This window comes from Neolamprologus multifasciatus, chromosome 6 (genome assembly GCF_963576455.1).
Source record: "Neolamprologus multifasciatus chromosome 6, fNeoMul1.2, whole genome shotgun sequence".
NCBI classification, from domain to species: domain Eukaryota; kingdom Metazoa; phylum Chordata; class Actinopteri; order Cichliformes; family Cichlidae; genus Neolamprologus; species Neolamprologus multifasciatus.
The window spans coordinates 25414941-25441637 of record NC_140444.1 but is presented as its reverse complement, the minus strand read 5'-3'; the positions used below and the strand labels follow the sequence as shown (position 1 = coordinate 25441637).

Below are 26697 nucleotides of genomic sequence, written 5' to 3'. Positions count from 1 at the left end.
TATTAATCTAGTTCTGTAACCTCCATTACCCTAATCTTTGCTGTCTAGCCTCCCAGAAGGACCCGTTGTCATGGTAACCCCTTTACTAGGCTCTTCCAGACCAAGGGTGGGAAAAATAAGGTTTAAAAAAAAAAAAAAGACAGAAAAATCTAAATTACTCAAACATCTTGGATGTGCCTTGTGACTGTATTAAAAAAAAAAAAAAAAAAGTTGCATTTGGGCTTTAAGTCTTTTTAGTTGTCTGCCTGCTTTTTCAGCTTTTAAAGGCTTTTTGACTCCCATTTAGGATTTTGCATTGTGTAGTTTGCTAATCTCTGCAGTGTAGAAGCCACACTGTGAAAGCTTAACTGTCTAATTGCTCTTAAGCATCATAAATGTAAACCTAAGTTAGAGCTGTGAGGCAATTGTTTAGCTGTGAAATAATCATCAGTCTTAACTGTTCGCTAAAGCAACTTTTGCCACAGTACTCACACAGTTTTCATTAATTCTTCCTTTGGTTTCCTCTCCTCTTTCAGATGTGGACAGCAATGAGGAAGGAGGGCCTGATGGCACTGCTGTGGAGGAGGAAGGCTGGTTTGGGAACGCCTCTGACACGCGCTCAGAGTCGTCGTCTTTTGGAGACACCCAGGATGAGGTCCTCCTGCCCAGGGGCTCCTCTCCCGACGAACGACCTGGAGTCAGCGCTGGGTCTGGGGATCATGACACCTGCGGAGGTGAGAGCTCACTGGGTTGCCCCACGCCTGTCCATCGTGCCTCTTTGGAACTTCTTGGACTGGATGGAGGTGCATTCTCGGCCCAGGACACGCTCTCGTCTGTGGTATCGTCACTGTACGGCGAGGCAGCATCTCGAGCCCTGGGAAAACCCCTCAGCAGCAACCTACGGCGCCTCCTAGAAGCTGGGTCGCTAAAACTCGACACCGGGGAGCTCCTGGGTCGGTCATCCCGGGGAGGGGCTGGGGGCGACTCTCCTCCAATAGGTCTAGCCCCACCTTTGACACTCTCTCCATCTTCCCACCACGCCCAGCAGTTAAGTGCTCTTGCCCGAAAACTGGCCAGTAACAACAACAACAGTGGCTCAGCCTCACCGGCCTCCACAGCTCCTTCAGCCACCAACATCAAGCAAGAGCCCCTAGACCCCTTTAACTCTGTCACCCCAAGCAACGGCAGTGGCTTTGTATGGGCAGGTGTGGCAGATAAGTGGCCCCCAGCCAGCTGCTCCACGCCCTGCGGCTCCAGCCTGTCCCCGGACTCTGCAATCCAGAAGTTAAAAGCAGCAGCCAACGCTGTGCTTCAAGACAAGAACGCTGTGGCCTCCTCTTCAACGACATCTTCCTCCTCATCCACCTCTGCCTCATCTGCAGTGCCCACCCTGGGTGGGGGTGGCCGAGGAGACGATGTGGTGCGCTTCGATGCCTTTAACTCTCCGTTTAGCCCGCAGTCAGCTAGCTCCACCCTCGCTGCGCTCTCCAAGAAAGTCAGTGAACGGAGCCAAGCCTCGTCAACGGGCAGTGCTGCTACGGACCACCAAGCAGCGAGTTCCTTCCTCTCACTTGTGTCTATGACCTCCTCCGCTGCCTTGCTCAAAGAGGTGGCAGCCAGGGCAGCAGGAAACCTGCTGGCAGAGAAGAAAGACGGTTCCCCCTTGACAACTACTGGGGTCCTCCAAGAGGACGTGAAGCCCCTGTTGGACAAGAACCAGAAAGCACCCACGCCCTCTACACCCAATCAGAGCCTAGAGTTGCTGTTGCCCTCTCCTCCTAAGGGCAGAGGGAAGCCCAGCAACCAAGCAGGTAATCTAAAAGCACAATAAAGGACTATAATAAGCATGGGAATAAGCATAATGAGATTAGTGAATTAATTAAAATAATGGTTGCACCAGTACAGATAACAGCCCATCTTAGCTTAGGTGCATAACTCCATATTTCTCTACTTAAAATATGTAGTTTTTTCTTCTTTAGCAAGAGAGACTTGCAAAATTTTTAAAGTACACTCAAGTGTTAGATTGTGTTAAACACAATCTGTCTGCTTAAAGTTAAACAAGACTGCTATGGTTGAATGTGCAAGCTCGTCTTACTGCAGCAGAAAATAATTCACGTCTTTTGACTGTCAGTTCAGTTTCTATATTTCCCCAGCCATCGTGTGGCCAAACATACAACACTATGAAATTCAAAGTCACGCCGTTAGCAGTGCTAAATTATTACTTCGTTCTAAGGATGACTCCAAAAAGCGCGGACTCGTGTCTCCTTTCCTTTTCGCGTTGCAGCGGCAGGTTCGCATGTCACCAAAAAAAAGAAAAAAAAGAAATGCCGGCGGAGAAACAGACTTGTGAACTTCGGTGACATGTTTTCTCTAGTTTTGTAATGGTTTTGTTCTCACCTCACTGGCGCTGAAGCAGTGTGTAGTGTAGCCTCAGCTTAACTGTCAGCCGAGCAGAGAGCATAGCTGAGAGAAAACAGCTCTGGCTGGCCTTCTAGTCTGGGAAATGGTCTGTGGGCTCGACGGGGGGTTCCGACTGAGACCTCACTGCCTTCCCAGACCAGCTCGTTTGTGCTCGGATGTGCGTGCTGCCAAAAGGGGGCCGTCAGTGTGTGCTCGGCACAGTGGGGAGCCCTGGAGTCCATATCCATCTCAGCAGCCTCCTCCTGGCTTCATACCCCACTAACCAGAGCCCTCTGCACTGATCAGCACAGCAGACTTAAGGCCAAACACATCATACTTTCCACTGACTGGATACAGATGCGTGCACTCTTTTTTTTTTTTTTTTTTTTTTTTTCTCCCTCACTCTTTCTTCTCTCCCTCGTACACGCTGTCTCTCTGTTACTTACAAATGGGCACGCAATATAATCTGTAAGCGCGTGCTCAGATGTAGACGTGTAACCCAAACAAGGGTGCACACACAGATCTCACTCTTGGACAGGCGGAGAGATGGCTTCAAAGTGCAAGCTCCAGCTAAGTAGTCTTAAGGGAGAACAGAACGTTTTCAGGGAGATGGATGGGCACTTTTGAGGGATTGTGTCGCAACCCCGCCAAAACTAAAATGGCTGGATCAAATTGACTTCAGACAGATGAGGCAGTCGATGTAATATTCTGTGATCTGCATGCTAAAAAGGGGTCTGCTCTAACCCGGCATGCCGTCAAGGTCGAGCAGCACTGTAAAAAAAAAAAAATTTAAAAATGCAGGTAGTTGTTTGGTCGCCAGACTGAAAAATGTGACCTTGATTATTGACTGTCGTGTCTTGTTTTATTGTAGACCCTCACTAGTTCTGCTATAAAACTGTATCACGCTGGCATGCTGTGCTTTCGTGTTTTAGGAAGAATCGACTCCCGTTTTTCTAACACGTGATTAGGCTTACATAGGAAATGCACATGTTAAGCACTAAACACACACACGCTGCCTCCTGGTTTTATTTCTGCTTTGTTCGCCTCAACTTAGACTAAGCACAAGTCATTTCTGCATTGTGATCTCTGCTGTGCTTGGAGAGGTTGGGCCGCAGATGGTGGTTTATTGTTGCAAATAGGCAGTCTCGAGGTTTTACACCTCAGGTCAATGAATGGCTGAGCACAGTAATTTCACCAAACACTGATTACCAGATGTTTTTCAAGGAACGGCACTGGAATACTTATGAAGCCATCCTGACAGGCCCTTGTAGAATTTGTAATGCAATCATGCCTCTTTCTAATAAGACCAATTAAACAGTAATGGATGCCGGATATGAAGCCAACAACAATAATCGAGATACTAAAACATGCTAGAGTTTTTTGCTTTCATTGTTCCATCGCTTCCAGCTGGTGTTTCTCTCGTGATAGTTTTCATCATTAGGTGCGCAGACGTTGTCTCTCGCAGATCTGATCAGTGTCTGAGTAACTCCCTTATTAAAGAGGGGATTTGCATTTCTTTACAGTGGGATTGTCAAACATGCATCCTGCGGCCGAGAACAAGCCCACCGAACTGTCCATCCCTGATCCGCTAGGTGGCTTTGCAACGTATGAAGATCGCAGGGAAAGTCGTTAACAAATCCAATTTGTTTCCAGCCAAATGCACTTAGTGCAGTCTTAGTGCAGTGGTGCTGGCATTATTACATACGGACCCTTTGAGATCAAATAGGATCAATATTTTTGGCACGCATGCTTTACAGTAACTATCCATCCATCCATCCATTCGCTTCCGCTTATCCTTTTCAGGGTCACGGGGGTGCTGGAGCCTATCCCAGCTGTCATAGGGCAAGAGGCGGGGTACACCCTGGACAGGTCGCCAGTCTGTCGCAGGGCTAACACACAGAGACAGACAACCATTCTTACAGTAACTAAATGCTTCGTTTAGCTAGTGCATATTCATCCATCAAAGTCCATCAAAATCTTGGGACTGGATTTTGCCTCTAAATAAAAAAATGAATAACAGAAAAATAAAAATAATAATTCTTTGGTTCCCATCAAGGCTCTCCTGAGGATGGTGGCAAACCATTCCAGTGTCCTGTGTGTGGCCTGGTCATCAAACGCAAGAGCTACTGGAAGAGACACATGGTCATCCACACAGGCTTGAAAAGCCATCAGTGTCCGCTGTGTCCCTTCCGCTGTGCTCGCAAAGACAATCTCAAGTCTCACATGAAGGTTGGATTTTATTTTTCTCCTCTCTGATCTGATCCCCATACATCTCGTGTTTGATCACTATTTAAATATTTACATTTCTCTTTTGCATGATTTAACACTGTTGCGGCTCAGAAAGAAATGTAGAAATAAAGCAAAAGATCCCTAGCTGTCCACCTGGTGCCATGCAGTGCTGGAGATAAGGAGGGGTTTGACACTTAAACCTGTCCCCATTTTTTCCCAGGTACATCAGCACCAGGACCGGGGAGAGACGTTTCAGTGCGAACTCTGTCCCTTTACCTCCTCCCGTCACTTCAGCCTGAAGCTTCACATGCGCTGCCACCAGCACTTCCCACGCACAGATGTCAAGGTGAAAGAGGAGATCACCACCGACACGGAGGGCGAGGGCTCCCTGATGGGTGACGGCAGTTCCGCAGACATGAGAGCGACGGAGGTATCCCCGCTGCACTCGGACGCTCAGCAGCAAACGTCCCCTCCAGTCGAGGCGTCCTCCAATCACGTCCACATCAAGGAGGAGCCACAAGAGCGAGACCTGTCCGTGCTCTCCCCTTTCAGCATCTGCAGGGACCGTGCCAGCAGCAGCGTCAACTCCCTGGACCTACCCGGAGTAGGGGTCGGAGTCGGCGTCAGATCCAGCCCGAGCGCTCCGACCACAGGCTCCTTATTCAGCCCTGACATCACTACCAAAACGGCCACTGACCTGCTTATGAAGCTTTCAGGTTAGCATAGATTTATTTTTTCCTATGTTAAACGAAAGCTTTTTTTTATAGTGCAGTCTTTACAGTGCTGCATTTAGTTAACGCTGTGCAGAAACGCATAGAAAAGCAGCTCACACAGACGCAGCGGTGGTGTAACTCCTGTAATCCATAATTGCTTTGTTTATTGTGCCGCTTTCTCAGCTTGACTTTTTAAACTCGACTCACTGCAGTTGCACTTTCATCAAGAGTTTTTCAGTTCTTCCAAACTCTCATATGAAGACATCGGCGCTGATCTCCAGCTAGATGTTGTCTCCCCTTTGCCTTAAGTTTTGTTTTGATTCTTCATTGTCACCAGAAATAACATTCGTAAGAAGTGTAAACACTTTTTTATGCTTATTGTCTCAGGTCAAGGCTGCAGTATGTCTCTGAGCTGTTTTATTTTTATTTATTTATTATTTTAAATGGCTTATAAAAACAACGAGAACGTAAAATGTCTGTTAGTTCAAACATGCGGGGAATAGAGAGTTTTAGCTTTTGACAGCAGCACGTACACCAACGCATCTCAGGCTTCTTTTTTTTTTTTTAAATGTTATGGGCATTAACATAAGAAAACATTTAAAATTCCCATTGGTGTCATTCTTTAAATGGTGAAAAGAATAGAAACAGTTCACACTATGTGCATCTAGTCGCACTGCACAGATGGGTTTTGGCATATGTGATTGAGCTCTTTAACTTATTGAGCACAGAAAAGGTGGTGTCATAATGCCACATGTATTCAAAGTAATTTCAGCTATACTAAAGGAATTCAAACCTTTTAATCATAGTATACTGTAGTCTCTTATACATCATACATGCATCACCCATTCATGATTTGTTTGTGTACCATACATTGTGGTACCCACACGACAATAGTGGTTTCTGATCCAGGTTTTGGCCTAACGTGTTCTTGCCTGTGCATAGGTATTTGTTATATATACTCTGTATTGCTATTGAAAACATAATGTAGTGAACTGATACAGCAGCTTAAAATATTCCAGTAACATCAGTTTTAAAAAAAACCCTAGCACAGATGACGCTGAGATAAACACGGGAAGGTGAGATCTGGGCTTTAAATCCATATTCAAAAGCTGACACATTTCAATGATTGATACACAGAGTTTATGCATAAGTGAGAAACTGTTGGGCCCAACACATCTAGCTCATTTACTCACATCCTCCTTCTGCCCGATTCACTGCATGGGGCTAAGACTGCTCAGAAAGCCTTTTCTGAGCTTTTTCTGTCTCTTCTGTTTTTTGTTGTTGTTGCTTATGAATTGAGGACCCTGTCGGTAATGACTCAAAACATCTAACATAAATTGCTGGTAATCGGGCAAAGTGCATCCCACTGTACGCACAACCAGGGTTGGTAGCAGCAGAATGGAATATATACAGGAAATTGACTTATGTGCCACTGTGACGCTCTTAATGCTTTATCTACTAGGAGTAACCCTTGATGCTCTTTCCTGAACTTAGTGGTTTCTGTCATATTTCAGTCATGTGACTGGGTTTGTATCACCTACCCTTGGAAAAACCTGGAAATTGTCTTTATAGATGTACACAGAGGTGTCAAAACTCATCATTGCTGGTACGAGGGAGGTCGTCCAGTGTGGTATTTATGGGGGAAAGGGCAGAACCTTAAATCCAATAGCATAAAACATGCAGTTCATGCAAACATGCATGTTCTTAGTTAGTCTTAGTTTTGGAAATTGCAGTTATTTTACATATCAATACCCAAGTAAAGCTTCAGTTTTAAAATCATTTATCCAGTCAAACATAAATGCAGTATGATGGGGTGTCTTGTTTTGTTTGTTTTTTTACACTTGGTAATGCCCGGTGGCACGTCTTCAGCTCTCTGCAGCTGGGCACTGATTAACTCCGCAAAAGCAGTCAGGGACGAAATGATTTGCTCAAGAGTACCTCGTCAATGGTGGTCAAGGGGTTTATTTTCCTCGCCGGCATCTTGTCAGTCGTCACGGGTGGTGACTAATTGTAGATTCCTGGCGTCTTCCTCCTGCTTTTTTTTTCCTTGCACGTGTTGTTATTATTACTGACAAATTCAATTCCAAATTAGCCAAAGGGATAAACTGAATATTTACACAAGCGGACTTAAAGATTGTCGTCTAAAATAGAAGACTTCATATTGGCTGCTCTTGATAGGAAGTTTGTCCTTTCCTTCTTTATTTTCCTAAGCCAGCTATGATACTGCACTTTCTTGAACAAACTTAACAAACACGCTGTTCCCAGCCGTACGAGGCCCGACCCATGTTTAGATGCATTTCACCGTGTTGCAGAAAATATCAAAGGATGAGCTTGGAGAAGATGGCAAGATTGATGGAAAAAGGTTGACCGGGGTTCAGCGCCAGGGTCGAGGCGACGACTGCCACTCTTCCTCTTAATGCTGTGTAATTAGATTGAGATCGTGAGAGTAAGGATGGGAGGGGAAAAAAACCCTGGGAACATTAGATTAATTAAAAATTTATGCATAATTCATAATTAAAAAGGAATTCATAATTTGAAATGATTAGCGCCCTCAGCGCCATCCTGTGACCCCGCCAGGATGCATGGGGACTCGGCTCGGCTTAGTTAACTCCCACTCGATCTTGCACGCCCCGGCTCCACATGGATGCCCCCTGGGTGCCAGTTGCGCTTCACTCCCAGACTGCACAATCAAGCCCAGGCAACTCCCAGAAGAGCCAAGATGGCTCCCTGCAATGTCAGCCCAGTGTCAAGTGGCGGACATCTTAGTCGGGGCATCATTCAAGGAGAGTGAGGCAGGATATAAAAAGACAGGACGAGAGGATGTTGAACTTGAATGCGTAATGATGGGCTTTAATGAATACCACTTCTTTGATCACAAAGTTCTCTCCCTTTGTTGGGGGGCGGAGTTAAAGAAAGGAGGGTTATGAAAGTGGAAAGAAGTGGGCTCAGATCTTTATGAGACTTACCCATGCCAAGGAGCAGCCAGGAAAGGAGAGGTGAGGAAGTTCCTCCTGGGACCTCTAGACTCTATTTCTTTTGACCTCCCTGCCAACCCAGATTGAGTGCGTACACGAGCAGCTCATCCCTCCTGCTTTCACACTGCTGTCTCAGTGCCTCGATCCCACAAGGCCCTATGGAGGCGGGGGCGGGGTATTAAAAAGCTGCAGAGGAAAAAAAAAAAAAAAAAAAAAAACGGGGAGAAAAATGAGACAGATAAAGTGACAGCAAGCAAAGGGGGAGGGAGTAAAAGGCAAAGAGGGAGTTGCATCGAGTTCCCCAGGCATAAAAAGCCAGTGAACTCTCAGTGACCTCTGACATAATAAGCATATCTCTTTTTGGGGGGGTGACTGCCCTGCTTTCCGTTGAGTGTTATACTGATACCCTTTGATTTTTATCCTTGCACACTGACACAACCGTTAGCTATCCGGTGTGATCCACATTTTGATTCAGAGATGAAAGCCACAGAGGCACTTTGAAATGCACAGCCCCTACCCTGTGCCCAGTGGACCCCGAGTTAATAATGACAGCGGGCACTGCACACCCTCCGAACACCCCTCCACTCCCACCCCGCTGCGGTGACACAGGCACAACGTGCTTGACCCTGGCTGGGTGTGAATAATTGGTGGGGGGGTTATAGGAGGTGTTGCATCTGTCATGATGCTTCTGCAGTTGTCTTATTTATGCGTTTCCTGGGAGAGCGACTCTCATGTGGTGCTTGGGTACAGTAATGTGACGCAAAAGCAGAATTTAGACTTGTAAAACATGCCGCTTGTGTGTCATCCTAGCAGGAGATCGAGGTTTTTTGTGTGTATTTATGTATATTGAAGGAAAAAAGTATGCAGGAAAGATTCTGTAAGGCATTTTTTTGGAACGTCTCATGACAGAGAGTCTTTTTGATTCCCTTCTTTTAAGAATGTCTAGATTTAATCGTATGTGTCCCCTGCTTTCCAGCTCTGCATGAGCAGATACAGGCAGGCCTTTTGTGTGTGACCTCTGGTCTATACATCCCCACTGCAGCCATCAGTATCACTGTCCGGTGTCTAGCACACTGTCAGCTTTTGTTGGGTTCTCAACCTGCCCCATGTAGCCCTGTGCTTTTTTTTTTTTCTCTTCCTCCTCTTCTCTGGAAAAAAAAAAAAACAGCAGCCAATTGTCAGAGGGGGAGCAGGCCAGCGTGACAGAGGTGGAAAGCTAATGAAGTTATTTGACGGCAGCCCTGGCCACGGAGCTAGAGGTGAGGTGGAGTGGACAAGCGCCTGGCAGTGAGACAGATGAGGCGCAAGAGAGAAGCGTAGCGAGGGGGAGAGAAACGGGCAGGAGAACGGCGATGGAAGTAGCGTTGGTGGCAGGTGTCAGAAGGGTGTGATAACACGGAGACAAACTGATAGCATCGTCAAACCTGAGCAAGAACCAGCGCAGGGAGCTGACACTGGACATTGGTGCGCGCATGCACAGACACAAACACACACAGTCACGAAACTCACATAAGCGAAGCCCAGTCACCCAGAGATGGCCATCTCCTCTGCGAATCTGTGCTCACTTCACAGAATGATCTGCCAGGGACTGGATGCTCATGATGCTATTGTGATTGTGAATTTTGACAGACAAAAGGCCAAAAGTGTAAGCTTGGTGGTGTTGTTGGCTGAATAGTTTCTGTTGGTGCTCTGCGCTGCCTTTTTTTTGTTGTTGTTCTTGAGCCATCAGCTCAGAGGAGTAAAAAACAAAAAACGTGCCTACTGGATTAGGCTACTAAATTATTCATTGGGATCTGTAACATAGATTCTGAGTGGAAATGCGCTCTATTTATAGCAATCCAAAAGGTCACAGGAGTGGTGTGACTTTGTGTGTGAGTGCCCGTCCTGGAGTTGTTTTTGTTCTCATGAGGCCGCCGAGGAGAAGGATTCGAGAATCCGAGGTTGTGTTTAGTATTTATTTGTCAGTGGTTTAAGCACAGCGCAGCGACTGCCCGGGGTTTGAACGCAGCATGACGAAGCAAGTGGCAACACAAAGTATGGTTAAATGTGAGTTTTTGTTTTTTGTTTAATCTGTGTTTGTAAGGCGCTGACCAAGTGCGCTGTCCCTGTCTGATCCGACATGGCCCAACACGCTTCTAATTAGAGGACGTCCTTCCAGGTGCTGACCAGGTTATACTTAGCCTGCCCGCTGACATCTGACAGCATGACATTTCCAGCTGGTGCCATGTGCGACCCTGCGCCACTGCCCCCCTGAACTTGAAGGTCATCGCCCCACCCCCATGTCCCCCCACCCTCCCCTCCCTGCTGCTGCTCACCCTGTTCCTTCTCAGCCTCTTGAACTGCAAGCCCAACCCTGCCATTGTGTGGCACTGTGGCATCACAACATCACATGGGTGGTCAGAACGCCAGCACCTGTCCCCTTTCCCTGCCCTGTATCCCCTGTCCCTGAGCCCTCTATCCCTCCGGCATAGATCATCATTAATCAGAGGGACCGGGGCCAGCGCAGATTGATGATGTGGGCAGGGGGCGGCAGGCCTGTGGCGGTTAGAGATGTTAGGTGAGACGATCGGGTGAGGAGCGGAGCAGATCTCTGCTGGGGCCAGAGGAGACTGGACAGCAGTCTGCCCAAGAGTGATAGCCTCTCTTATAGCCATGCTCTGTGTTTGTGTGTGTGTTGCAGATTGAGTGTCCATGCTAGGATGTACAAGTTGTTTCAAACTGTACAAGTGTCAGGGGTTGTGCCAGTAGATGTGAAGATGTGTTTGTCGCTGCACCACTCGACATTAGCACAGTCAAACAGTATTAGCATTCAAATGGAAAAATGGAAAGCCAAATTTGGTGTGGCTAATTATTAAGTTGAACTAGTGATACCTGCATAGCTCCTTAGCAGGTACTCAACCGTGGTGTCTGCTGGAGCGCTCGCAAATTGATTTATTGCAGATTGCAGTGATCTCCTTCTACAAATGAGTTATGTTGCTATGGGGTAAAAATTACATTATATACCATCTTTATTTTTGTAACTTCTGTCATGTTTGGTTATCATAGCAACGAAGCTGCTTCTTGACTCGCATATGAATTTGCCCCACATCACAATGCCACTATTGCAGATAGTGCTCACAAGTCACATGGGCTGATCTCTTTAGATTTTGAATAAACAAGATCAAAGAGCATGTAAACTCGGCTTTTTCACTTCATGCAACTACGGGGGATTTTTATCCTTTAATACGTCCAGTTAAGTCCAGAAGACTTTGTAAGTTTTCAAGTTATTGTGTCCTCATAAATCAAACGAATATTGTGCAGTGCATTTTTGAATCATTTGACGTGTAGTTAAAAAAAAAAAGAAGAAGAACAAAACTATATTTGGAAATGAAAATGGCTCTAGTGACATAAAAAGGTTCAGTGAGGGACCTAGAGGAAGTGGTTTTTAATTCTGTGGCCAAACAGTGTGACTTAAATTTAAGTAACTGTTTTGTGACATTGCACAATAATCTATTTGTTAAAAAAGTCCTCAGTACTTGCATTCTTTCTGAAAAATGGTATAGTGCACCTGCACTTAATTGGTAGACAGTGGTATCCTTTAACCTTCTGTTCCCATAGCCCTGTATTAAACAGACGTGACGTGTCTTTCCACTAACAGTATGGTATAGTTTAGGCAATATTTTTAGCTCTTGTTTTTTGTGTGTCTGTGTGTGTGTTAAAGTAGTTTTTATTTCAACCATTTTTCTGAGCCATAACCTGTAAAAACCTTCGCTTTAGCACAGGGACTAGTGGAATGTGCTCAGAGACACAAAGAGAGGCGCTTGCCCTGCTGTTCTTTTCTTGGCGGCTATCGGAAGTTGCTCCATGTCTAATTATTAATTATTCATCTAAGGCGGATTAGATGTGGCCCAGTTTCTCTTGAAGATGACTTTAGAGCAGAGGGATCCATGTGACAGTTCAATCCCTAACCTAGGCTACACACAGCAAAGATGGCAGATAAGACTTCGGTTGATTGCTATCAGAACTGCTGGAATTATTTCATGTCCAATTGTTTCATGTCCCCTCATGAAGGGGATTCAGATGATGTCAAATGCAAAAGGAAACGAGGAATCCAGACTTAAGGTTGAGAATAATATGCACAGAAATGAATGGGTTGGGGAGAGGGAAAGACTCTGTGAGGTAGAAAAGAAAGAGAGGAGGAATTCTGAATTTGTTGTGGATACCCTTAAGACGAAATGAGATCATGAGATTGCGCCCTGGTTTTTCCCCCCATATCGCGCCAACTGTTGGCCAGTATGACCTGTGATATCCCATTGTGGAAAATGTTGTCATTCATTTGTTTTTTTACATTTTCACAGTGCTGCGTAAGTGACTTCAGCTTATGAAATGCATGTCAGGTGTTTTGGTCATGGCTATCTTTGGATAATCACTTTTCCCTCTGATCTCTTTTGTCCTCTTTTTTTCTCCAGCGGCCAATCAGAGGGAGACACTCAAATCTCCGTTCCAACTGAAGGAAGAGCCCAAAGTGGAGGAAGCACTGAGCCCAAGACCATCCTCCCAGTCCCAGAGCCAGATCCAGCCAAGCTTCCCTACGACTTTCAGCCCAGACGGGCCAACGGTGGCTACAGCAGCCACAGATCGCCCAGGGTCGCTGAAACCAAGAGAAGGAAGCCCCATGGCTAAGAACAGCTTGCTGAGCCAGGATATCAACGTTAAGGTTGCCTCTGAGCTGCTGATTAAGCTTTCAGGTAGGCTGTCTGCTTATCTATAGAACTGTAGAAATGCAAAATGAGCTTTATAGCTCTCAGATCAGTCTTTGCAACAATTGGCACAGTTCTGTGCCCTTAAATCTATGCAAAACACTAACTCTGTGGTCTTCAATATATCTTTTGAATTCTTGCACTGTATTTCGTGAGTTTCAACAAAGCAGTTTCTGCAAACATACATATTTAAAAGAACGGTCACCACTTCAAGTAGTTCTAGGAAAGAACAGGTCACGCACTGTTATCTTGTTATTTATTGTACCAGTTGGCTGTTTATGTTCCAGATCAGCTCGGGAGGTTAGATGTAGGCCAAAGGTTAAGACGCTGACTGACATAAAAGTTGGGTCCCCCCCCCCCCCCGCCATGGCATTCCACCCTACCCAAGCTAAAACTGAGGAGAGTATTATGGACCTACAGGGGGATAATTGTCTTTGTTTTTCTGAAGCCTCTGTTTCACTTTTATTTTGTCTAGTGTCTTCTGCTCTGATGTCCCCCAAAACATGGCCAGCAAATGGCAAATTATATAATATTATATAACCTTGCTTGGATTGTTGAACTTAAACTCAACCCTGACTTGCTCCTTGTTCCATGTCAGGCAGTTTAAGAGCAAGAGTTTTGACATGAACCACGTCTCAACCTGTGCGGACCGCTCTGACATCATGCATTGCAGCGTGATTTAGCCTTTGCCTCTTCTGGTTCCCTGCCCAAGGAAGCAGAAGATGCAAACCTGATTCCTTCTTTGTTTTGTGCGCTGCTGCTGCTGCGCTTAGCATTACATAAATGCAATCATTGTTTTCAACGTACTATACAGTTTGTATCACGGGCTAAATAAAGTGTTAGAGCAGGTGCTTTTTTTAAACCTGCATCAGAATCTCTACTGAATGCCAGGTCCGGTTCAAGTGTGTTATGGACAGGTGTTTGTCCACTGTGGGCTGCTGGAGTGCGTCTCTCAGGCAGTCAGGAATGAAACAGGCTGAAGTATGCACCGACACAGCCAGCTTTTCCAACTACATATGAGCAGAGTGATTCTTTCCTTATTGATTGCTTAATTGCAGTGCTCACATTATGTGTACAGCGCAATTGTTTTTCCTTTACAAGTATAAGAGGAAGACAGGAGGTGCAATCAAAAAACGTACAGTGTGGCACACTCGTGCAAGTATGCATCCACACTGGAGAAAAGAAAACAAATGGCTGTCTGACGGTGGCGCAGTGGGGTGTTGCTCCATCCGTGGCTCTTCATCCTGTGCCAGTACGTGCACGCTTGACAGACACCCTCACACACACCGGTTGCCATTGTTCTCTCTGGGTCGACTGGTGTTCACAGTGACTCATGCTGGCTGGGAGCTCTGTGATAGTACACGTGTGCTGCTCCAGTGCCTGCCCCCAGGTCACGTTTCCGTGTGTGTGCATGTCTTTGCAGAAGACAGGGATTACATGATTGGCCCGTGAGTGTAAACAGAGAAATTGAGACAATGCTTATGGGCTTTATATAATTCCTTCACTGTACTCACTCTACCTGTGCTCTTTGTTTCATCACTGCTCTTTCCCGTCCCTGCGCTGACGTTATCCTGACAGTTTATTTGGGCTTCAAGCTGCATGACCAGCATTTATCCCCTCCCGTTACTTACACTAGCTCTGCAAGGTTGACCTAGGTTAGGGAAAGATGCTGCAGCGTTCATCCGTCCGCTGGCTCCCTCTGCCCCCTCACACAGTCCTCGGAGCGCAGTGCCGTCCATTGCCATGGCAACAGTGGGGGCGGTAGATGGAGAGGGCTGTCTAGAGTGACAGCCTTGACAAGAGTCTGGACCCTCAAATGACCCTGGGGGGTGTGGAGGAAGGGAGGAAAAAGATGGTGAGGAGGAGGGGAGGGAAGCGGGTAAAGGTCATTGCCGTTACAGTCACGTGTGATTACGATCATGAGGTTCAAGGGCATCTGCACTGTAACCTTTCTCTGTCCCTCGTTAAAGGTCAGGCCAAGTACACAATATGCCAGTGAGGGTACTCGGAATAAGGAAAACGCATCGGGATTTTAGGTTAAAACATCCTTGTCTGTCTGTTAAAGTGTTTATTTCCACATACTTGTATGTCAGTACAGCAAATGGACACAGCCTAATTAAATTTCATCTGCTCGGCTTTCCTCGACCATGGCATTGGACAGTCAGAGCAAGTGGGGTTGTCATCATTACTGCCCATTGTGCTGTAACATAAGTTGCATCATCCCTTTAACTAGGTCACATCTTTTCTTCGCGCTCTCTCTCCCTCTTCGTCTCTCATCCTTATCAAACATTTGTTGGTCGTATATAGTCGCCTTGCTAGCGCTACCTCCCCCACATCTGTTTAAAAACCAGGCTGCTGGTGTCTGGGGGCTAATTACGCCAGGCTAAATAGTCCCTGGCGCCAGCGGCTAACGTGTCCTAGCAGATGGGCACTGGTGTTGCAGGGCAAGGGGAACATGGCGTCACAGGATGGGAGGGGGAGAAAAGGGGGGCGATGTAGGGCCCTAGGTGGTGCCCTGGCAGACTGGCATCGTGTGGGTAACAGCCGTGCCACCCACTCACCATCCAGCCACCCTCACCATAGGTGTGAAATCACACTGTACTCACTTAACTCATTTTTTTTCCCTTAGGAACAGGCCTTGCATCTCCGAGGACATTTTACGGGCCCTCTCCCCTCTCTAGTGCTCGTTACTTTGCTAATAAAAGTTGCATTAAGCAATTTTGACCACTAAGGAGCAGAAAGATTTAGAGCGAGCAGTTGACAGCAACACCCTTTTAACATATGAGGTTAGTTTTATTGTTGTTGTTATAGAAAGCCAGACTGTATGCTCTCACTCTGCAGGAAAAGGGAGAAATGCATCACACTGGAGCCTGTTCCGATGTCCATTCAATTTTAGCTATTAATATTTGCTGGCAATTCCCCTGGTTTGGTCCACCATCTCTTTGATAGAGGGGTCGCTGTGATTTTAAAAGCTGTAAGGTTGGGCTTTTTTTATCTGTGTAGCAGTATCAATTAACTGAATGTTAAATAATAAAAAAAGAAGCCTTTTCAGCTTTTTTCCAGTAGTAGCGGCAGATCTTGTAGCACTGGCCAAATCTAATTGATTGATAATTAACAGTCAGCTTCACCTGGCTTCCTAATTAATGGACTTGACACGATTATCTCAAAAGCAGCAGCTACAATAACATGATAATGTTTAACCACAAATGTGGAACTTAAAGAAGGTTGTGGATTTGTTTACCTGGTAGAAATTATTTTTCAGTGATAAAATATTTCAACTACAATACAGTTCATTATTATTATTATTATTATTTTTAATCCAATGAAAATCTCATTTTGACAAGCAAGCTTTTTATCCTCTTTGATTACATACATGGATACAGCTGACAAGGGACTTTTTCTGTTTTTCCTCTTTAACTAAAATGTCAACAGATGTTTTTTTCTGCAGAATTTCTTCACTGGTGATGTGTTTCAGGGTTTTTGTCCATGTACTACACAATCTGGGCTTTCATTCAGTTCTTTCACAACCCTCCTTTGGTTGGTAGTTTTTCTGTTGTGGAGATTAGGATTATTATTCTGTTAAAAGAAACAGATACCTCACAGGTCATCGACTGGCAGTTTCATTAAACAATCCAGCATGCTGACCTTTGAGTCAGAGTTTGGAAAGTTTGCTCTTCTTTTTAACGGCCAGCCTCAGATATGGAGACTCTGGTTTACTTATCTTCCTCCAGATCTTGGACAATGGACAATCTTTTTTTGGCAGTTTCCTACATGGGCTGATCTGCTGAGGGGGTTTTTCTTACAAGACTTTTTGGACCTTTCTAAACTATAATTGTACCCACAGAGATATTGAAATAGCTGAATGTATGGATTCTTTTTTTTCTCCTTTTTTTAGCAGATCAATTTTTAGGGAAACAAATTGTTCATTCATACATTTTCTTAGACCAGGGCTGGGCAATTTGTTTTTGTAAAAGACCACTTGAGAAACTGTTGTGGAAGACAACAATAAGCTGAACTCAGTTGTGCTCAATATTAATTTATATTAAGGTATCTTCTTATAAGCTGCTACTGTTACTGTAAAAGTAGATGTTACACTTTGTAATGAGAATGTGAAATGGGCGTACCAAAAATGCCAACATTGTTTCACTATTTATTCAACATTCCCAAAAACAGTTTTGAATAAAATGCGTATTTTTTTCAATGACTTTATGCTATTGCTATTTTGCTTGTAGGTTTAAGTGGGAAATCTAGTCTGTTTTAGGCTTAAACAATTTAAAATTCGGTTCATTGTGTGAGTAGAAAAGCAAGGGGCAGTCACAACAACAAGTGCAAGGTCTGCCTTCCTTTCAGAGAGCTCTCTTACTTTTCTTCTCATAAAACTCTCCAATTTCTGCTCTCAGGTCCCATATTCTTTCTATCTTTAATGGCACCTCGATGAGCTACCTGACAGCTGTGTGATAACCTGTGTCACCATGTTCAGTCTCATCCTAGTCCAAAAGTAAAGCAAACTGTCTGTGATTTGGTGTTCTTGCTCTGATTAAGTAAACTAATTTAGTAATCAATTTCCATGTGGTTAATTCTTAGCAGTTACTTACACCTTCATTTCAGTCACTTTATCTTGTATCAGTTTCTAAAGTCCAACATTTTTCCCTGTCAGATTTGGACCTCCATCCGTTGTAACACCATCCAGTTTGTCCTATTTCAGCATGAGCCTATCCAAGCATGTACTTGTCATGTTTAGTCTCCTGAGATGATTCAGACACGGCAATCTGCTCTCCACAAACAAAGCACATGCTTTCACCTCATACTTCAGTCAATAAATAATTACAAGTCCAAGTCTTGTTAAAAAAATATAGGTTGTGCATTAATCTTTTATTTTGTTTTAGGGGTTTTTTTTTTCCATCTTTCCAGCGCATTTAGAGAGAATCTGCATTTTCATGCAGACATGCTAATTTAAGTTAGAAATAGCAGCCCTTCAAAATAAGAGCAACAATGTTGTATTATGATTTCCCAGAAAATCATAAAAAGAACCTCTCAATAAATGCAGTAAACCATTTTATTGGTGACTGAAATGTGACAAAGGCTACGATACAAGTATTTACATTTGTATCATAATTTGCCATTGACTTTACATGGGTCCAATATGGCCCACATACAGTGCCACTGTCTGCCACCACCAAAAGCCTGAGTCTTCACAGGGCGAGAGCCTTGGTACAGCCTGGGAATTCTTTTAACTATCAATGTTATCCTGTTAAAGGGATCATTAGAAAGCAAAGCATCCTCTACACCTACATATATTAAAAAAACACACACAACAAAAAAAACCCCCGTCATTTGTTCATTTACTTACATGTCTGATCAGTATAATATTCATTTTGTTATAATGCATATTAGATACAAACATAAATACCTTTTATTTAAAAGAAATGAGGTAATTTGAGTAAATCCCAGCTTTGGTTTGGATGTAAAGAATGTTAAATATTTAAAACCGTTCCTCTTTCTAGCAAATAAGTAAATGCGATTGTAATTTTCTCTCGTCACTTGCACGTAAAAGGATTCACTGTTTACTCAATATAACCAATCACAGCGTAATGCCTAAGCACCTCATTCTAATTCAAAACACTGGCATTACTGTACGGTATTACTTTATATTAAGCTCTACACTGTTCTGGCAGTGTCCTCGCTGTGCCTCCTCAGTGTGGCCGCTCGCTGACCTCTCCTACTCCCGCCTTCCTACTTCCATATTCTGTCTCACTGGCTCCTCATCACTGCCTATAAGTTCTATTTACAGAAATGCAGAGTTGATTCCTTTTGCCCCTTGCTGGATGTGTTTGCTTCCTGAGTGCCTGGTAATATATGCAGCAGTGATTGACAAAATTACAGAGGAAATCACTTGGCACCTTTTGTCCTGACCTTTGTATGATAAGGCTTTAGTATCCTTACCTCAGCTCTGGCTTGTGTCCAATGTTTTTGTTTAGGAGTACTTCGCAAAGGCCCTATCTGGCTACTTATGGGCTGTATATCAAGCACGCTGCTCCAGAGTCAGATGTAGCTGCAGTATGCAACCGTTGGAAGCCTGAACTACTGCACACTGGCTGGTCGAGGATCAATTGTAGCAGCAGCTGTCTGTGAAGTCTGCAGGCAAGGCTGCTGTGGCTCCCACATGACATGCAGTCTCTACACTGCAGCCTTTGAAGCGCCTGAACTCTTCACCCCTGTCTGAGCAGGTCGGCTGGAGAGCAGCAGAATAGAGAGATTGAGAGAGCGAGGGATGGGGGCAGGGATGGAGAGAGATGTGGAATAACAGAGCAGGGAGAAGTGTAGACTTGGGTAACGGGAGGGGGAGAGGTGGAGAGGTTGTCATTTAGGCTCTAGCTATTCCTCATCCTTCTGTCCTTTTCCAGCTCTTCTTTCTCACTTTGCTTTTTTTTTTTTTACCCTGTTACCCTCGGGTGCTTCTTTTTTTTCTTCTTCTATTCTAGCACTGTTTGACATTTTTCCCTATCGTTACCCATCCTCTTTACCTCTCTATCTTCCTCACTGCCTGTCACTCCAAGTTTTTATTCCTATGCCTTCATTGCACCAAAGTAGTGCAGTAAATTGACTGCGCATGTATTAAATCACTGGACTGTGTGAGTGTTTTAATCCAAGTGTAATTGCGCAACCTGTGCACTGTGTATCCTCAGCAAAACGGGCTCCCAGGTCCACACAGATTCAAGTTGACACCTGAGGCCAAAGGTGATCACTAAAAACAGAACATCACACAAATCCCAATCACTTCCAGTCTGACTCAAACACTGAGTCGAGATGTGGAAGAGAGAATGAGAATATAACATGTTTGTAGTAATGGGGCATACATTCAGAGTTGCACAGAATGGCTGCTCTTACACTTCTTATATGAACTAATCCAAGCCCATTTTTATTGCTCAACTTCATTGCAGCTTCATTTCTCTGGTAAAACAGAGACACAAAGACGTGAAGTACTGAAACTAAACCCAAATAAAACTAAAAGGCTTCTTATTTTAAAAAGATTCGGAACGACAATGATATGTGCAAGTCTGTGAAATTGTTTCATCTGCTCCTAAGAACTGAAAAAAGATCTTGAGCCTTCAAAAAATGGCAAATAGACACAATCTTTGTGTCTGTTATTTTGACATATATCAAGAGGAAGTGGACATTTAAATTACTGTGCAAAAGTCTCAAGTCAGTCATTGAATTTCTTTTGAGTTGCACATTTTTGCAAGGAATTTGCAAAAACATGTACGAATTAGGTGCAGTAAATTACTGAAACATGTGCAAACAAAAAATGAAAATACAGCGTAGTATTAGCAAAGACAAAAAAAGAATTTGTATTCTCACAAGCTTGAAGTGAATCTTTTGGATGTTGGCTGCCTTTTATTCTGTTCTGTCACAATGATCCTACACTGCTTCAATAAGGTTTCGGTTCAGGCTCTGGAGAAGCCGATCCATGAGTGATAGTGTTCCACTGTGTGGTTTTGTTTTGTTTTTTTCTCTATCCAGGTATGCCTTTACTGCACTTGCAGTGTGTTTGGGATTGTTGCCATGTTAAAAATTAAGCCGTTGACAATTAGATCCATGTTTCAGGTCCTGTGTCAGTCTTCTGATTCCTAAAAGACATGGCGTTTAACTGATGTTCAATCTGCTGTACATAGTTTTTTTTAAATTTTTTTTAGGTGTGCACTTGTCCTCCACTTGTCCATTTTCATCAGATAGTTTTTAATGACACACTCGCACTATGCAGGGAAATATCAAGTTTTTGCCAGTAGGTTTTTGTGAGTCACATTGTTGGTGCAAAACTTCTATTTAATGTCTGTCAATCTGTGTTATCTTTACCATTTTTCAGAGATTCATCTAAACAAACTGGAACAGATAATTTATTTTTCAAACAAGCTGCTAGTAGCAACGATCCAACTTGAAATTAATTCTTTCCTAAGCTTCCTATGATCTGTAGACACAACATTGGTTCATCCCTTGTGTTTGACGATTTTATTTTATTTTTTATGCTTAAATGATTCATAGGTCAAAACAAACTTAAAAAGATTTCTCCGAAAATGGTCATTACAAGGACTAGATTAAAAAATGAGTGAAGAAGCAGCGAGAGTCCAAAGAAATCCCAGATAACTAATGCTGAAGACCACTTAAAAAAATGCAAGAAACTTTGGCTCCTTGAGCAAAATATAAAGAAATGAGGTGTGGCTCGAGACTTTTGTACAGTACTGTATTAATTCATGAAATGCTGCCATGGAAACCATCAGGAAAGTGGAGGAAGCTCTAAGAAATTAGCCACAGAAAGTTTTAAAATAGAATATTAATGGAAATGGAAATATCCCAGATGTGACAAACTCCTTTTACTATTTTTGTCTAGTCTGGTTCCCATCTTGAAATAGTGGTGCTGGAGCAACAGTGACACTAAAGAAAAGCTATGATATTTATTGAGAAAGGGCAGAGTCTCTTTTGTGCGTACCATGCACACTGAGACATTTTTCCAGACCTGATTCTGTGGCCTAATGGCAGCTGGAGGCTTCTGCACTAGAGGGGAATGCACACACACACACACACGCACACGCACACACACACACACACACACACACACACACACACACACACACACACACACACACACACACACACACACACACTCTTCACAGGCTGGATTCAGACAGTGTAAGGGCTGCTTTTTATGGCTTCAGAACATTAGGTCATGACCCCAACCAAAAAGCCATAGCTATTATCAATGTGGGAGTAAGGCCATATTTTCATTTTTTTATTTGGTGACAGGTAGACTTTTCATCCAGCCTGCTGTGATGTGATCCTTTCAGTGTCGGTGTGTTTAAGATCAAATGTTTAGGGATGAATTCGACCAATCAAAATTGTTGGACTGAGATTGTGACTACTCTTCAACCAGTTGATTGATTGAAAAGAAAATCTGTCCATGTTTTTTCTAGATTAACTAAATTGCTGCAGTGCATGGCACACTCTCAATTTTTTTTAAAAAAAACCCCCACTGCTGCAGCATTTTAAATAATTTAAGGTAGTTATTTAATGCTCAAATGATAAGTGTGCACTTGTCCATATTTATATGATGGCTGAAAATAGGTCTTTATTAACCACTGATACCAGAACATGTTTGGTTGCATGAGAGCACATCGTCCATCCAGACATCCTGGAGAAGTAAGCCATTTAAAATGTGCTACGTCTGTTATCATGTGATCGTTGTGTCATGGCTTTTTGAGTTATAAGCATATTTATCCTAACACGTGAATGATCCTCTGGTACATTGGTGCGTTTCATCTGTTTTGCAGCAGATCAGTTCACGCAGCCTCTGTCACTAGGATGGAGATTTGATGGTAAAGGCTCGAGTGTCCCTTGGTTGACCCTGACAGTGCAGTGCCCCCTACCCCCTCCACCCTCCGTTCTATCTCCTCCTCCTCCTCCTCTCCTGTGCTTCTCCATCAGCCTCTCTGAGGTTACTCTTGGCCAACTCTGGCCACCTGATTAAGGGATTAGTGGGGCTGATGGTTGTCAGTGTCCCCCACATGCTGGCTACTACCAATAAAGCAGACACCTGGACCTCAGGGAGGAGGCAAGGGGCTGGTAGCACTTATTTCATGCACATAAACACAGGAGTGTATGCATACACATGGATTTAGTAAATTCAGTTTTATTGCAAGACCAGTGTTTGTCTCACGTTGGCCTTTTTGACCAGAAGGATAAAGAATGTAAGAGGAGAGGTGGCAGGGTTAGCCCAGGTCTTTTATTGCCCTCCTGTCTTTCTCTCCTGCTCCTGTAGCCTCCCCCACGCCTCCCACTGCTCCTGATGTCCTGCCAAATTTGTATATCCCTTTAATCGTGTGAGTCGCCATGTCAGCAGCGCTGTATAAACCCCACTGCTTTGTCTTGCTTCTGTTTGTCATCACACCGAGACTCTGCCTCCTGCCATCACTCTGGTCAAGGATCAGCTATCTTGGAACTGCAGATGCTTAAGGATGTCCCAATGTTGTTCTTTTTGGGGGGTTTTGTTGTTGTTTTTGTGTCTTGGATCCGAGTTATTTATTTATTTTTCCTCATTATGCAACTGCACAGTGAAAACCTGCTGTCAAATGAACTCAGAAGTACATTTAATCTGGTAAATATAGCAATCAAGACCACTGGAGAGCTTGTGACACTGAAATAGCTCAGTGTAACCCCAGTTTCTTCATATTTTTCTTTAAACATCCATGGATGGAATTTGAGTCTAGATCAGTTCAGGACATTCCTAACAGCTGCCATCTCCCTCATGACTATTTTTAGCCGCTCCCTTCTTTAAACTTGCACGAGAAACGAGTCATTGGTTGCTTTAGCATTTTGCATCATTGATTGCGAGATGGTGGGGAGGGGAGCACATTACACGTGTCATCATAAACAGAGAGGCATTGCTTCCTAGGTAACATTTAAAGGGTTTTACTGTCTCTGTTGCTTGCCTCAGTAAACATACATGGACTGCTGTCCTCAAGCGACAGCATGACCTCCCGCTGCCCTCTTGCCCTCATAATCACACAGCTAGATGCTAACCGGCTCAGCTCAGCTTTAGAGCCAGTGCTCTCATGCTTTGGCTGTTATTCGGATTTCCGCTGGTTTAGATTTAATTCCATTCATGCAACATCTGTAAACACGCATGCAGGATGCTTAATTTACTTGGACCTGAAGGGAGAGTTTGAGTGTTTTGTTCTGGTGAGATGGTGAAATTTGAATTAACTAAATATGTTTTTTCCCCTTTTTAAAGAAGTTTAAACTGAAGTCTGTCTTGATTCTTTTAAAAAGGCATGCCCCCCTGCTGGGGTTTAGGGTCTTTGTGGGGGTAGGATGGGCAGAAGGGATGGGTGCGGTATGGAGTGAATCTCGGTTAAGTGAATGTGATTCAGGCAGGGAAAATAAACTAGAATTTCATAATGTAATCATGCTGATCATTACAGATCTATTTGGATTTTCTTTAAAAAAAATTTAATCGTTAGTGATTGACAACAATTGAAGTGAGTGGTTTAAACCTTTTTGTTTTTGCCTTCTGAAGGCAGGAAATGCCAGGATCACTGATTTAACTTAGTATGTTCAAAGATAGAAGAGGGAGGGTTTTACTTTTCTTAAAATAGACTTTGCTTAAACAGAGTAATCACGTCTGTTAGGTAATTTTAGAGGAAAAACGCGCCAAATGAAGCACTTTCATCAGCAATTACACCGTTCTGTTGTCAGGTTTACTTGAAAAAGTGCAGTGTAATATTATACTGTGCTTGATTAAGTCTAGACAAATTAACAATAGAGAGTTTTATAAAATGTTCAATAAGGATGGATTAATTGGAATACAAGAACAAGGGCCATCAATTATAATGAGTTTAAGGACCCGGGTCTGATTGGCTGGGGGAATGCAGGCAAACGGGACAGGTGTAGTGATGTTAAAATCTGAAATAAGGCGAGGTGTGGAAAAATGGAAATGATCATGAAATTTGAGGATGAATAATGTAATTCAAGAAGAATGAGGGACAGGTCTTCATTAAACTGTAGAAGTCTAACATTTTAATGCCTGCAGATATGGTTTGTTTGTTTGGGGTTTTTTTGGGCTTGCCATTGTTGTTCTTTTGTTTTTCTTTTTTTAAGGAAAGTTTTACTTTCCTGGGCTTCCTGAAATGATCAGAGGTAATTGGATGATCCTGCTACAGTAACTATACATGTATATATGAATCATTATGAGTGAATGGGTCATAACTCCAAAACTGACTGGAACCAATGGTTTAATGTAAATGGCTTAATGAATTTTTATGATTAAACAGAAACATACAGTAAGTATGCACTAATGTAGTAAAAATATACAATAATAATTATAATGATACTGCTAATTCTTCTTATTAAATTATCTGCTCTTCTGTGGTTTCGGTATCACAGTAAGCTAGAGTGAAATCTTTACCTACAAATATTTGGGTGTGCTGGTTGAATCTCTTTGAAGAAACCCTAATAATTGCTCCTTGTTTGCTTATTTTCCACAGAGAACAACAAAGATGCCCAATACCAGAAGGTGAAGGTAAAGGCAGAACCCATGGAGGTGGACCCGCCACCTGCAGACCTCACCCCACCTGCCTCCCACATGCTAGCCTTCAGCACTTTAGGGGCGAGTGAGAAGAGCGAGCCAATGAGTAACCTCCACGAGACGTTGGCATGCCCCCAGAAAGATCTCTTCTCGCAAGACATATCGGTCAAAATGGCCTCTGAACTATTGTTTAAATTGTCAGGTATGTTACCTCAGGCTGGTCACTCACTGTTTACTGAGCCATAGAAGATCTACAACACACACACACATACATACACACACAGACACAGGAGCATCATGTTCTTTTTTTTCTCCCCTCAGCACTCTGGTGTAAACCTTGGACAGTTTGTGATATTTGACCATAAAACCTACATGTTTCCATTTCCATCCTCTGGTGGCTCTGTAGTAAAGTCAGGATGTAATGACTTCCTGCTTTTTACCTGTATGGCCATGAAAGTGACATTGAAGCAGCAGACAGCTGTTTGTATTGCTAGATGAAGACAGAGCACTGACGTGTATTCATGGCCCCCCAGAGAAAAACCAGGTGTGTGCATGTGTGCATGTGAGAGATGAGGTTTGTAGCCCTGGGCTGGGACCCAGGGCTCTATCCAGGCTCTGATTGCGTCTCTTAAATGCCGTACAGAGACACAAGCTTGTGTAAATCTTTCTTTTTCCTTTTTTTAAATTCTTTTTTGCTCGTCTTGCTCTCACACATATTCACAAATTCACACATTGCCAATCGTTCTTTCCCACACACTCTTTCCTGCACACCTTTACACACTCACACAAGGCCCCATGGGGAGTGGTGTCTGCACAAATGCCCCCTCTTCCCTCCTCCCTCTTTCTTTCATTCTCTCTCTCTCTCTCTCTCTCTCTCTCTCTCTCTCTCTCTCTCTCTCTCTCTCTCTCTCTCTCCTCGTTTTCAGACATGCCGGCTCAAGCACACTTGGCTGCACACGCTCTCCCCCTGCACTTCCCCTCCCTCCCATCTTCCTTCTCTCCCTTTACATTTCTCCCGTGCGGCATCTCCATGGCAACGCGGAAAGAGACCTCTGTCCTTGGCGAGCAGTGTGACGGAATAGGGTGTTTTGGGTAGGGGGTGGGTTTTGGTAGTGGTGGTGGTGGGTTGTAGCAAAGACGGGGGGTGGCTGAGGATAAGGAGGGTAGGGAGGGCAGCGGGGGTACGGAGTATGCCCACCCTGGGAGGCCAGGCCATCACTAGCCTGGCAACAGCGACGACCGCCCGCCTTAGAACTGGGCTTGAATGTGAGGGGGACTGGAACAGAGTGGGCTGCTGTCACACAATGAGCAATCAATATGAATTACCCAGAGCAGTAGGACCTCAGAGACACATCAGTAGCAAGGTCGCTCTGAACACCGAGATGATTGCAGCTTTGAAATTCACTTCAATGCGTTGCCTTGAAACTCACACATATGGCTCCGTTCTCAGGCATTTTGTATAGTGCTCTTTACTGCCAAATACTGAAACCCCCATGATCCGTGCGCACATTTGCTGGGCACCTAGTGTCCAACTTGATAATTCTTGCTTTACTTTCAAGAGATTTCCTGTACTGTAGTGCTGTAGG

General features: G+C 44.0%; 1 protein-coding gene across 2 annotated transcripts in view; it reads left to right on the top strand.

The window, feature by feature from the left end:
• znf827 (zinc finger protein 827) overlaps window positions 1–26697 on the top strand; it is an 81801-nt gene that overhangs the window by 23791 nt on the left and 31313 nt on the right. For both annotated transcript variants that reach the window (XM_085162460.1, XM_085162459.1), the window contains exons 2-6: window positions 516–1790; window positions 4436–4608; window positions 4829–5324; window positions 12745–13023; window positions 25071–25313. In XM_085162460.1, the coding sequence (XP_085018586.1) occupies window positions 516–1790; window positions 4436–4608; window positions 4829–5324; window positions 12745–13023; window positions 25071–25313 (2466 nt within the window). The remainder of the gene's footprint in view (window positions 1–515; window positions 1791–4435; window positions 4609–4828; window positions 5325–12744; window positions 13024–25070; window positions 25314–26697) is intronic.